We start from the raw sequence: 13,526 nt of genomic DNA on the forward strand, positions 1-13,526 counted from the left end.
ATCAAGCACCATTCTGAGCCAAGCACTAAACTAGGCCCCAAGAATACAATAGTGAATGAAGATATTTGTGGTTCCAGCACTCACAGAGCTTTTATGTCTACTAGAGCAAATAATAAACAAGGAAACAAATACATAAAAGAAGTACAGGTTGTGTTAATAAATGGCGTGAACAGGGGAAAAAAAAGACCCTAATTACTGTGATAGAAAATGGTGGTGAGGGAAAGACAGGGTTAGTTAAGTTTTTGAGGGAAGGCCTTTCTGGTATGAGCTGAGACATGAAACATGAAGCATAAATCAAGGATGTATATTGACTCCCAGGCAGGAAAGTCTAGTGGGTCTTGAAACTGATAAATGTTTTTTTATATGAATGCATGACAGAGATCTCATTGCCTATTCCATTGTGCCCCTGTATGTGATCACTTCTCAAAGTCTTGACCTTTCTGTTCACTCCTTTAATTTTTAATCACTGTAGCCAGAAGCACCAGAGATGAGAGAGGGATGATGGCTCTAGATGAGATTGGAAAAGCAGAAGGGTCTAGATCGTGTTGCTGTAGGTATAAATTTGGGGAGTCCACAGGGTACAGGTCATATTTAAAGGCACGGGGAAGAGAGTGTAAACACTATAATCCATAACATCATCCAGAGGAATTCCAACATTGAATAAGAGGAGCTTGTAAAGAAAATTGAAATGGTGGGGCCTGTAAAGAAAGGCACATTATTTGTCATTTTTCTTAAACTGCCTCACTACAGCTTGTATCTATTTTGACAAAGTGCATGACAATTTGGTTTTCAGATTTTTGAGTGAGTTCCGGAGATAACCGGATATACTTATATCCTAGAAATATCTATTTACAATTATATAGAAAGTGACTTGCGCATCCTCACTTTAAGTTGCACCAGCATGGCCCAGGATCTTTGAATCATAGCCAGGGGGTCCCCCTCTGTGCTGCTGTGGGGTCATCCAAAACAGTTCTAGGATTTCATCCGAGTTGTCTTTGCTGTAATCCTTAAAACCTTGCTCCCCCGCCCTCTTTTAAGAGGAACTATACTCCGTCGTGCACTCTCAGTGAAATCGAATCTGCTGCCTTGCTTACAGCCTAAGGCGCAGCAATGAGCGCATTGTGATGCGGTTCTGCTGCTTTTGGGCCTCCTGAAATTTGAACCTGGGGAGTCATGGCCACGGGCGGCTCCGCCCCAGGTAAGTCAGAAGATGGGCAGGGCCGGGGCACTGGGCATCGCAGATAGTCTCAGAAAAGGGGGCCAGAAAAAAAAGAAAAAAAAAGAGAATAGAAGGAGGGAGGCAGAGGCGGCCCGCGGTGACAGCCAGATTCCAGACACAAAACGTTCGGTGTTCCCGTAGGCCCAGGCTGTTCCTGCGCCAGCCGGAGGGCTGCCAATGCGCCGCCTCCACGCGCCCCTCGTCGGAAGGCAGCGATTACTGCTTCCGAGGTCACTTTACTGGGACGCGCGTCTCTAGGGTGCCGACCAGGCGCGCGCCAGCAGGAGCGGATAACCAACAAGCGCCTAAAGCTCGGGGCAAATGACGCCCCTCTGCCCTCGCCCTGCGAGCTGCTACCATTTCCTGTCTTTGCTCCGCTCAGTGTGTAAAGACGCGCGCAGCGCAAGGCCAAAAGCCGAGATGGCGGGACTCTTCCAGCCAGACCCGCCCCTCGGCCCCACCCCGCCGGGAGCAGCGCAGCTGGGGACGCTCCCTCCGCTGGCCAGCGCTCGCAGCCTAACCCGAGGATGTCGCGGCGCTAGTAATGTCGGGGCCTAAATTTCCTAAATCGTGGGGAGGAGGGACGGCGGCCGGCAGTCCCCGCCCCCGCCGCGGGGCCTGGGAGGAGGCCCGCGGATTAGCCAACCGGGCTTTGGCGGGCAAGGGAAGTAGGAGGGCGCGCAGGCCCCCCGCGGCGCAGGCGCGAGTCCATTTGGGTTCCCCCCGTGGGGATGAGGGGTGGTCTTTCTATAGTGTATGGGGGAGACCATAGGTGTTACCCCCCTACTTGGGACCCGTGCGCTGAGTTTGGAAAGCTTAAAAATGCTCAGTAGTTTCCGATCCCAAATCTGCTTTCGGAGAAGGGTTTCCAGCCCCAAATTTGAATCCCGCCTTCCCTCGGAGCCAAACTGTGGGCTCGTCCAGGAGGAGGGGGCGGGGCGGGAGCTACTGGCGGGAAATTTAGAATTTGTGTAGTGTGTGCTCAGCGGCCTGGGCTCATTTTGCGCCCTTTCCTTTCCTGTGCTCTCTTCCTCGCCTGTACTCTTCTCTACCATGCCTTGCTCTGAAGAGGCCCCTGCCATCTCCCCCAGCAAGCGGCCACGCCCTGCGGACGAGGGCGGCTTACGGCTCCGCTTTGTCCGGCTCTCAGAGCACGCCACTGCCCCAACCAAGGGGTCTGCGCGGGCTGCGGGCTATGACCTGTACAGGTGAGTGGTGAGCGCCGGCCGCCTGCTCCCCCGGGAAAGGCCTGCCCTTTCCCGAAGAAGAAGCCGAGAGGGCCGCTTTCTGTCCCCGCCATCCCCAGCCCCGCAGAGAAAGCCCAATTCCCGAAGTTTAGAGCTCTCAGGCACGTTAACTTATATTCTGCCACAGCTTGGAACATTCACTTAAAAGATTACAAAAACAGACATTTTTTGCATATATGTAGTGTTTCCGCCTTTGTGTTGAGAATTTTAGTTTTCTCTTCAGCATAAATTCAGTGGGGATTTGGGCAAAGAATGCAGAATGGTAAATAAATATCAATAAATGTCCTGTGAGGCGTTATTGTTTTGCAACATTTATAGTATCCTCTCCAAATGGAAGGTAGAGATGAATAAGGCCCACGTTGGCCTTCAAAGCCTGAGCGTGATGTGCCCAATAGAAAGAAAAAAAAAGCCATGGTGGGAGCCTAGATGCTGAGTATGAAAATACCTAAGAAGGATTAATGAAGGCTGCTTCTGCCTTAAAGGGTAAGTGAAATTTCTTCACACATCCATATTTAAGTTAGCCCTAAGGACTGGAAAGTTCAGAAAGGGCCCGAATGTAAAAAGCAGGGATGTTGGTAATACTACCATCTTTTCATTTGTACACTTTTTACCTGTACTAAAAGCTTTTCCCATATGCTATTTTTTTTAAAAACTCACAACAATCCTGAAGTAGATGAGTGTTATTTTTTATAGAGGAGGGAGTTCGTGAAGAGCTGAATTGATAACCCAAAGGCTAGAATGTAATAGAATTTTTGATCCTGAATTCAGTGCTTTTTCCCCCGGATTCCTGTGTCCAAGTCTTAGAACCATTAAGGTAGGTGAAAAGTGATATTGGAAGTAGGGAACATTTATTACATGACTAACTCCTGAGCCTTAGGATATCTTTTAAAGCATTCCAGGTAATTCTAATGTGAGAACTGCTGATCTAAGTCATAAGTACAGGAGTAGGGGAGAAAGGAGTGTGTAATGATAGTAAGGGAGAAGAGAAAGAAAAAGAAAAGTGAAGTATAGACTGTTGTAGATAAAGGAATATAATTCAGTCCCTTAATTTTTATGAATAAAAATAAGAGTGATGTAGTTTGCCTACACCATGTCTGGGAACTGCTGTGAGTCAGGAGAGACTTTGACTTAAGGTACCTGTTAAGCATCCTCATAAACACAGGTGACTTTCTGTATACTGAATGGACATGGGAATAACTGATCTCTAATAAATTAGGGGTTAACTATTTAAAGAGGAAATTTCATTGAAAGAAGTAAAAATACAGTATTGCTTTTACCAGCCTTAATTAAGGTTTTCAAAGTAACTTCTAGCTCTGCTTATTGTAAAATCTCTTAAATTTCTGTCAGTGAGGGGGCTACAGTAATAGCACACAACATTTGCTGGGTGGACCTTAGAGAATCAGTTCCTCAGCAGTGCCATCTCCAGGGCTGTTCACAGTGGTCAGTTCTCCACTTCAGCCAGTGAAGTTCATGGGCACCGCTTGGTAGACTACCAAGACCAGCAGAAAAGATGCAGCACAGCTCTACTCCCTTATTTTGTCCACCCATTTTCCCCTTCTGAATGTTTTCCTTAATTGCTTAGAGGATTGTTGTGAGAACATGAGTCATATAAAGCAGTTAGAACTGTGCCTGAGGCAGAGTAAGGTTTAATAAATGTTAGCTATCTGCAGCTATTATTTACTCTTTGTTCTCGCTTCCTCTTCATACTGTGTTACTGAAGCATACGCCTTTTAAAAGTCTGCTTTTTCTGCCCATTTCTGCTAAATACCTCAATTTCCCCACCAAATTTTGTTTAGGAGAGAATACATTTACACGTCGTCACCTCTTTCAATAGAAAACTTCATAGAGAATTACTATATCTAAACACCAGTTCTTTTCTTCCAATATCTTCCTAGTGCCTATGATTACACAGTACCACCTATGGAGAAAATCCTTGTGAAAACCGACATTCAAATTGCTCTTCCCTCTGGGTGCTATGGAAGAGTAGGTAAGTGGTTTAAGACATAGGTAAGTATCTGTCATGCTTTTCCTTTGTGATGTGTTCCTTCATCTAAATTTCTTTGGGTTATAAATGAGAGAAGAGAGATTGCTCAGCCTGTGTCCTAAAATTAAGTGCCATCTGTGGTGGCAAATACAGCCATTTGAAAACTTTCATTTACATACAGGCATGTCTCGGAGATATTGTGGGTTCGGTTTCAAACTACAGCAATGAAGCAAATATCACAAGCAAATCATGGATTTTTTAGTTTCCCAATGAATAATAAAAGTTATGTTTACAGTATGTTGTAATCTACTAAGTGTGCAACAGACATGTTTTAAAAATGTACATACCTTAGTTAAAATATACGTTATTGCTAAAAATGCTAACCATCATCTAAGCCTGCAGCAAGTTGTAATCTTTTTGCTGGTGGAGGGTCTTACCTTCATTTTGTAAAAAGCACAATATCTGTGAAGCACAGTAAAGCGAGGTGCAATAAAAGGAGCTATGCCTATATATGCCTTTGCCTCTATCTCTGCTGTTTTTCTGATTCCTTATTTGAGCTTTTAGGAAGCTCGCATTGGCCCAAGAGGTGGTTCTCACAACCACTCCCTGTGAGAAAAACTGAAAATATAGGTGATTTTTAACTGGCACTTTTTCCAGTGTGAACGCCAACTTGCCCTTCCAAGGACCAGATTGCATATATGAAGTCAGATTTCTTTATGAAGATGGTGATGAGAATGGCTAGTATTTGTTATGTAAGAAGATAGAGACAAGCTTAGGAAAATGGATATGGCATTTTATATTGTGAGAGTAAAACTTTTAACCCCTGTTGGTCCCACTTAGCCTTTTCCCCTTTGTGTTTTTCCCCCATGAAGTATGTTAGGGTAAGGGATACTAGACTCTTCAGTGGGCTAGAGGGAAACATCTCAGTGGGAGGAGCTAGGCAAAAGGAGTGTAGGTCAATAAGTTTGACTTTTCTGGAGTGAGTCAGTTGTCAATTGGAAAAAGCTTAAAAGTACTTTTCAAGAGCATAATTACTTTCCGACTAACTTGAATAAACATGAAGGAGCAAATGGAACTGTGCCACACCCCCACCCCCGGAATGGTAGGTAGTAGCTAGACTACCACTGTCTTGTTAGCCATGAGTGTGAGAACTGCTGATACTTCAGCATTTAAAAGGAAAATGAGATGAGCGCTCTCTTTGTCTCTTTTTGACAGCATTGACTGCATTTTTAGTGTATGTTGGGGCGAAAAATATCAGGAGATGGAGTGAAATAAAAGGACAGGAAAGGGCAGCATTTAATGACAAAGTTTCCTGATTTAAGTTATTCTGGAGTAAAATACTAGAAGTTAGGATAGTTAATGGTACACCTGATGTTCAAGTCAGCGAGTATAAGGTATAAATTCAGCTCTTGATTTTTTTCATTTTAAAAATAAAAAGCACAGAAAGCACAGCAGGAATGAAAAGCATAGTGGAATTGAGTTTTTAAGTTTAGTTTTTGGCGTTTTGCTTGATGATATTAAGCCTTTTATTCTTACTCTGGTTCATTTGTTTCATACAGACCTGTCTTGACATCTGACTCATGAATAGGAGTCCTAAGTTCTAGGCTAAGTTCTGCCATTCTTTGATTAGGTTTATGCCTCTCTTTATCTCTCTGCCTCCTTCCTGTCTGTGTACATGGCAGTATGCTCAGCAGTCCCGTCTGAAAACAAAAGCCCTTCCTCAGTTCCATGTTCCTGCCAGTCGCAGTCCTCCCATTGTAGCTAGACTGCGCAGAACTGTCTGCAGTTGTACGCACTTGAGCATTTCATTCCAGCAGTTCACAGCTATACCACCGTAGATCCCCATTTGGACTGAAGTTGTGTGGGACTGGCTTAAGTTGGCTTCAGATTAAACTTGGTCAAATTTTTCTAAACTATTGTCTATTTTGGTAATACAGTATGATAAATATATTCCTGAATTCAGAACCTACTAAAGCTAAGATGAATATCAGTAGTAAAAGAGATGAGAATAACATGCTTAAATTTGTCAAGTATCTCCCATATTGCCCTTCCTCCTTAAAATAGCCAATTTCTCCTTTTTTGTTTTTTAGCTCCACGTTCTGGATTGGCTGCAAAACACTTCATAGATGTAGGAGGTAATATATTTCTTTTTTATTCTCTAAGTATTTTGCTTTTGCTTAAGAGATAGTAATCAAATGACAAGTTTTATTTTTATCTTCAAGAAAAGGAAATGATTTTTGTTGTGTCTTGCCTTTTAGAAATTTCTAGGTGAATAATAGACAATTATGATACAGTTTCAAATGCTATTTGATCATGTCTAATTTTTATAATAAATGAATGAAATGAATGTTACTTTATTAATAGGCTAACTAGACACTATCTGACAGATAGGATTTTTGCCTTGGTTTAATGATAATCTGTATTTAGTCCAAAAATGAGTCTATTCTTAGAAGAAAGGTTATTATAAGGGAAGGAAAAGCTTTTGTCATTATTTAAGCAATTATTAATATATAGGTTCCAGAAAATGCAGGTCTAACTTATAATAAGAATTTACTGACTTGCGTAAGAGAGGCATCCATGTTTGGCAAAATACAGAAAGAATCTTTCCCTCAAGTCAGGAGAGAAAACTGTGCTTTTTTACGTACATTTCTTGGCCAGCTAGTCCTCACTGGCTCCTATTGCTCTTATAACAAAGCCTTGCTCATGTCTCCCAAAGTCAACAACCTCCTCATAGGGCCCCTTTCATGTAGGACCCCTTTGTTGTAAGATCATACTGTAAGGAAGTTCTCTGCCTTTTACTATAAGGAAATTCTCACTTTCCTAATATGGCTCCCTTGCTTCGGATCTCCTCATTATTGGGATCCAGGCTCCACTTACAGTGGTTCCCCATGTCCTGACCCTTTTATCTCCATTGATAGTGAGCGAGTGCTTCACTAACAAGACATCTTGGCCCTCAGATAGGTGCGTATGATAGATGCTCCACCTCCCACCATTTACAAAGCTACTTTTTAACAGATGAGGAAACTGGCTCGGAGATGAGCCCAAGTTGACATGTTAGAAACTGGAATCTCCATGCATATGATTCCAATCCAATGTTCTTGCCACTCCAGTTAAATTGCTATGGATCACCCTGCTATCCCTCCACTAACCAAGCACTGCTGGATTAGCTCAGTATTACCTCCACTGCAGGGGCACAAGGCCCAGATGAGGCTCGCCCCTGGGCGATCTACAGCCTGCCCTTAGTCTCCCCATGGTGTCACTAGGTGGTGCTGTGGGGCAAGACGAGCCCAGAAGGAGGCCTTAGGGACTGAAGAGAGGAGCTGAGTCTGAGGATTGCCTGGGCTCAGTTATGCTTGATTGTCAAAAATACTTTCAGAAGGTCAAGTATTATAATTAATCTTTTATATATGGTAATCTTTTAAATAAAAGATTGTGTATATTTTAAAGAAATTTCAAAGGGTCATGAAAGGAACATGAGCTTTGGAGAAACAACTGGATTTGGGTTCCAGCTTTGTCACTAACTAGTTAGTTATTACTTAACTTTTCTGATCCTCAGCTTCCACATCTGTAAAATGAAAATTAGTATACCTGCCTATGAAGTGTGGGAAGATTAACTGACGTATGTAAAGCACTCAACACTGCTTGGCACATACTAGATCCTGTAAATTATATTTCCTGTCCCCTAGGGGCTTCACAGATTTTTTTTTTCACATGGAAACTTTTTTTCCCAACTTTGTTACTAATTTTGGCTCTGTTTAAAACAACCCTCTGAAAAAAAGTCATGTAAAAGAAATGGAAAGTTAGTTTGCCTGGTGGTTGGTGTGCTATTATTTATACAATCACATTGTGGTGTGTTCTTGGATGCAGAGTATCTTAAAAATGTCTCTTAGGCACAAGTTTATCATAGTTGGCCACAGTTTTTATTTCAGAAAAGAGATATTGTTAGAAATCACAGGCTGTAAATAAGGGTCAAAGGGAAAAGTTGAGTATGCAGGATTCTGTTCAGAATTCACATCTGGTAGGTGTGGATAGTTTTCACTAAAGGTTTCCAACAAATGACATGCCAAAGTCTTGACACACTAAAACTTTTGCCTGAAGTCAGTTAATCACTGCCAGTTCCAATGCATGAGTTTTCCAGTGATAACTTCAAAATACTTTCTGCTTTCTGATGAAGAGAAATAGCCCTGATGCTTATGTCCCTTATGTAGAAAAAGAATAAACCTTGGGCTTTTCTTGAAGGTCAAATCGCCTTTGAGTAATAAATGAACTTGGAACTATTGGATTTTTTATGCCGTTGACATACGAGTAAATGCTGAAAAAAAAAAGTTCTAATTGAGGGCTTTCTTTTCTTGCCACACGTTTTAATTGACTTCACACAATTTCATGTCCTTTGGTTAGTTGAAGGCTTTTCCCATGTCTGTGTGCCAAGCATAAAATCTTGGTAGATCACATGGCATTGCAGAATTCAAGACACCCAACCATTTGAATTGGATAGAACAACTTTACAGATATATAGCAAAGGCCTTTACAAAAAGGAAGTGTTTTGTATGGTAGAAGATAGAATAAAGTTAAAAAATTAATACTTGGAAGTCATATGAAGAAGTTAAATACCCAAACAGATAAGAAAAAAATACCTCATCATAAGCAATATAGAAGAGGACAAAAAAAATTTATAAGCAATAGAAAAGAGGACATGCAACTATGCAATAAACGTACAGAGGAAGGAAGTCCGGCCTCACTATAGTCATCAAAGGAATTCAAAGTCACACCGCCATGAGGTACCGTTTTTTTTTACTCATCAAATTGGCCAGAATTAAAAAGATTGCTACCATCTGGCACTGCAAGGACTTTGGAAATAGGCATTCTTAAATATTGCTTTTAGTAGTTTGAATAGCTACACCTTTTTTTGCAAATTGTCTAGTAATATCCATTAAAATTTAAAATGTACACACCCTTTGCCCCAGGAAAGTGCTTTTTGGAAACTTTGACAAGGATAAAATGCTAAATACACTAGGACATATGTAAAGGGCTGCTTTGTTTAGCATAGCAATAATGTGAAAGCAACCTGAATGTGTGATAATATGTAAGAGATAGTTACATAGAAATAAGGTACTTTATTTCCCTATCTTTGCTCTAAAAAGAATGACTATGATTTATATATAACCTCAAAGGATGCCTATGATATTTTAAGTGGAAAAAAAGTAATATGTAAAATACAGGGGATGCCAAAAAAATGTTTACAGATTTTAAGAAAGGAAAGCACTATTAAAATTGTAATACAATGAATGACGCTAGCATTCGTTGATTAATGCCATCTTTTGAGCGAATGTCATACTAACATTGCTACTGTAATTCAATTCAACTTCGAAAAGTGTTAGGTTGGTGCAAAAGTAATTGCGGTTTAAAAGGTTTAATTGCAAAGACTGCAATTACTTTTGCACCACTCTATACATACTGTTTCTCCCCCCGAAAATAAGACCTAGCCGGACAATCAGCTCTAATGTGTCTTTTGGAGCAAACATTAATGTAACACCAGTCTCATACTATAAGACACAGTCTTATAGTAAAATAAGACCGGATCTTATGTTAATTTTTGCTCCAAAAGATGCATTAGAGCTTATGGTCCAGCTTGGTCTTATATTCCAGGAAACACGGTAGATAACATCTCTTAAAAAGTGTACATTTTTTGGCACCCTCGGTATATTACTGTAACATTGGCTACCTGAGGAAGGGTTAGGGGAATGTCATTAGCTTTTACTTTATACTCGTATGTATTTGTACTATTTGGGTAATCTAAAAATGTTCTAATAAAATAGAAACAAGAGTTCAGAAGTCAGTCCATGTTGTCTTTATCTATAGCATTCTAGATAAATGAGTTCTATCCTGTACTTCAAGCCTCGCAGCCTGGAGATTCCTACCGTGGTCATCTGTCCTGGCATGGAATAACATGTTGTACTGAGTGGTGTCCTCATTAAATCTGATCCACATTGTTCCTGCAGCCAAAACATTCTGCACATAGATAACATAGAAAAAAGATGATCCCATCTTTGTATCAATTCTTTCAATAAATATTAAGCATTAATTTAACGGTTAACTGGCAGTGGGGAAAGAAACCAGGCTTCAGTATTCTTTGAATTGGTCAGTTTCATTGCTCTATAGCTAGAAAGGAATAAACTGTTTCCTTTAGACATGATTTGAACCATCTCTGCTGCTTTTCAGCCACTTTTATACTCACCCTTCTCTCTGTTAAAATGTTATTTATCTTTAATTTAAACTCTTAATAGTTTTGTTTCAGGAACCTTTTAAGAAATGCTTAAATTCAATTTCACTTACTCCTAGTAATTTATTCATAAAGCACAGGGGTTCATTTAAACTATTATAATCCACTGGAAAAATCTAAAATGTTGGGGTTTTTTTGAGTATTTTTCCTATGGTGGAACTTTTTTTTAAATTTGCTTTTTTTTTTTTTTCCTATATGAGAAAAGTTGAAAAGAAATGCTTATCCTTGTTCTAAAAAAAGAATTTTTTTTTCAGTTGATCTTCAAATAATTGAGTCTCGCCAACCAGCATTAGTACCTGTGGAGCTAAATTCCTGATTACTTTTATTTCCTTCTTTTTTCCTTTAATGAGTTTCTTGTTTTTTAGGAGGCAGGTGTTAATAAGATGTTACACTGAATTAGGTTCACATGAATTCTCCAGCATTTTACAAACTGAAGGGAAAGAATTAACATGTATAAAAGGAAATTGGCAGTGGGGGGGTTGAGGAGTGACTGCTAGTAGATAGGGGGTTTCTTTTTGCGGTAAAGAAAATGTTCTAAAATTGATTGTTAGGTGATGGTTGTAGAACTCTGAATACACTAAAAACCATTAAATTGTAAATTATGTCTAATATTTAAAAAAGGAAATGAGAAGGCCTGGTGCACTTGTATTATCTGTGCTTGTATTTATGGAAACATTTTAAATTCTTGGCCCAAAGATAAATGCTGACAACCCTGGCAACTGAACCTCTCTGGGCCACGACTAGGCCCTGGCTTAAGTTTGTCTCCTATAAAGATTTGCTGCCCTTGTGTTTATAATCTCAAACAGGTACTAATTATACATGGTTCTGTGTAAAAGTGTACTCATTAAGCTTGTGTGCTAACGTCTTCTGAGAGATCATGCTCTAAGAAAGGATGGTGGCTCAAAATAAAAGGAGAGGTAGACAATGAACTGAAAATTTCAGCTCCATTTCTGTTATAAAAATGGAGTCTCCTGATATTTGTTAGATTGTTGCTTAACAATGTTAGCATCAACTTACTCCACTGCAGATCTTCAGACTTTTTGACATTTTTATTTATCACTCAGTCATATTTCAACTTGGATATTAGTGGGAAGCTGCTACTAGGAAAAGCCTTTAAAACCCAAATCATAATTTTCTCCTCATCTTTTTTTGGCAGGTATGCAACAGATAGACAGTGGGTTTGGAGAGAGCAGTTCAGAACGACCTGTCTGAGATGCTAAGTGCCTACTCCCACTTTAGAGTAGGAAATGGTCACCATTTGTAAAAATGATGGGGTGGAAAATTAGGACTATTTTCTAAATTCTTATTGGTATTTTAGTAATATTGTTTCTTAGTTTTGAGGCTTAGGTAGTACCAGAGCAAGATTCACTTATTGCAAGCTATAAGGATAAAAATATCAGAGCTACATAAGAGTGATTTTGAGGTCATCATACACTCTCAGTGTTTTGGTAGCATAACCAAGTTAATACTGTTTTTCTTTTCTTCAGCTGGTGTCATAGATGAAGATTACAGAGGAAATATTGGTGTTGTACTGTTTAATTTTGGCAAAGAAAAGTTTGAAGGTATGTTAAATATATAGTCACATAAATGCAGTGAATTTTCTGAGTTACATATATATCTAATTAAAACATGGTAACTCTTGTAATTCTCATTGTAGAAAGCAGGATATAGAGAATGCATTCATGAAATATCAGTAATAAACTGTTTTTTTCCCTTTGAAGTCAAAAAGGGTGACCGAATTGCACAGCTCATTTGTGAACGGATTTTTTATCCTGAAATAGAGGAAGTTCAAGTAAGTATCATAAAAACTGAATAGGGAATGAATGATGTAACATCTTCATTGAAGGAAAAATACAATTTTGAGGATTTAATATGCTATTTGTAATTAAATAGTAGCGTATATGACTTAGTCCCATTTTAAACAAAATTAAAATCTTAGTTTTAGAATTTCTTGAAATGATTTTTATAGCTATCGTAGCATTATTTTGGATGACAAATCATTTAAATATACTGTGAAATTCTATTTCCTTAGCTTTTTAGAAAATTCTCCAATATTTAAATTTATGGAGGATTTTTAAAAGTAATTTTTTTTGTTGCAATCTCCTTTTTAAAAAGATGTTATAGCAAGAATAAAAGTCTTGCTAATTAGGAGCTGGGGAAAAGTGAAAGAGGATCTGAAATTAACTATATGGCTTGCAACCTTTATGTCTTTTCAGGTTTTAGATGACACTAAAAGGGGTTCAGGAGGTTTTGGTTCCACTGGAAAGAATTAAAATTTATGAAGAATAGAAAATGAGAAAACATGCCTTTTTCTTAAAAATAAAGAATTTTTGTTTAGTGTTGTTTTGCACTTCTGTAAACTTAATATCTTCAGCTTTTAAAAATATGTGGTTCTGTTATGGTCAAAGAAAGGGTGCTCTGTTTGGATCACATAGAGCTTTGCTGTCTGGTATTTTTCTACATTTAATTGTTGTATAAATCTGCATGGTAACCTAATAAAGTTTATTTTTTAAATCAAATGTACATCAATTACAGATCTCCCCGAACTACTTTTTTTAATTTATTGGGGTGACAGTTGTTAGTAAAATTACATAGATTTCAGGTGTACAATTCTGTATTACATCATCTGTAAATCCCATTGTGTGTTCACCACCCAGAGTCAGTTCTCTTTCCATCACCATATATTTGATCCCCCTTACCCTCATCTCCCACCCCCCACCCCCCTTATCCTCTGGTAACCACTAAACTATTGTCTGTGTCTATGAGTTTTTGTTTCTCATCTGTTTGTCTCCAAAC

General features: G+C 39.3%; 1 protein-coding gene across 2 annotated transcripts; it reads left to right on the forward strand.

Annotated features, from left to right (window-relative positions):
- The first annotated feature begins 1,062 nt into the window (after positions 1 to 1,062).
- On the forward strand, positions 1,063 to 13,259 carry DUT (deoxyuridine triphosphatase). 2 transcript variants are annotated; one of them, XM_019730691.3, is made up of 7 exons: positions 1,063 to 1,198; positions 2,289 to 2,427; positions 4,362 to 4,453; positions 6,541 to 6,585; positions 12,218 to 12,292; positions 12,452 to 12,522; positions 12,947 to 13,259. In XM_019730691.3, the coding sequence occupies exons 1-7, from the start codon at positions 1,174 to 1,176 to the stop codon at positions 13,001 to 13,003; spliced, it is 504 nt and encodes a 167-aa protein (XP_019586250.2). In that variant the 5' UTR covers positions 1,063 to 1,173; the 3' UTR covers positions 13,004 to 13,259. The 2 variants fall into 2 exon arrangements, with proteins under 2 accessions (XP_019586250.2, XP_019586249.3); XM_019730690.3 differs by lacking the exon at positions 1,063 to 1,198 and adding an exon at positions 1,442 to 1,760.
- The last annotated feature ends 267 nt before the right edge of the window (positions 13,260 to 13,526 follow it).

Source organism: Rhinolophus sinicus, chromosome 3 (assembly GCF_057876585.1).
Source record: "Rhinolophus sinicus isolate RSI-liver-muscle chromosome 3, RSI-T2T, whole genome shotgun sequence".
Lineage (NCBI taxonomy): Eukaryota > Metazoa > Chordata > Mammalia > Chiroptera > Rhinolophidae > Rhinolophus > Rhinolophus sinicus.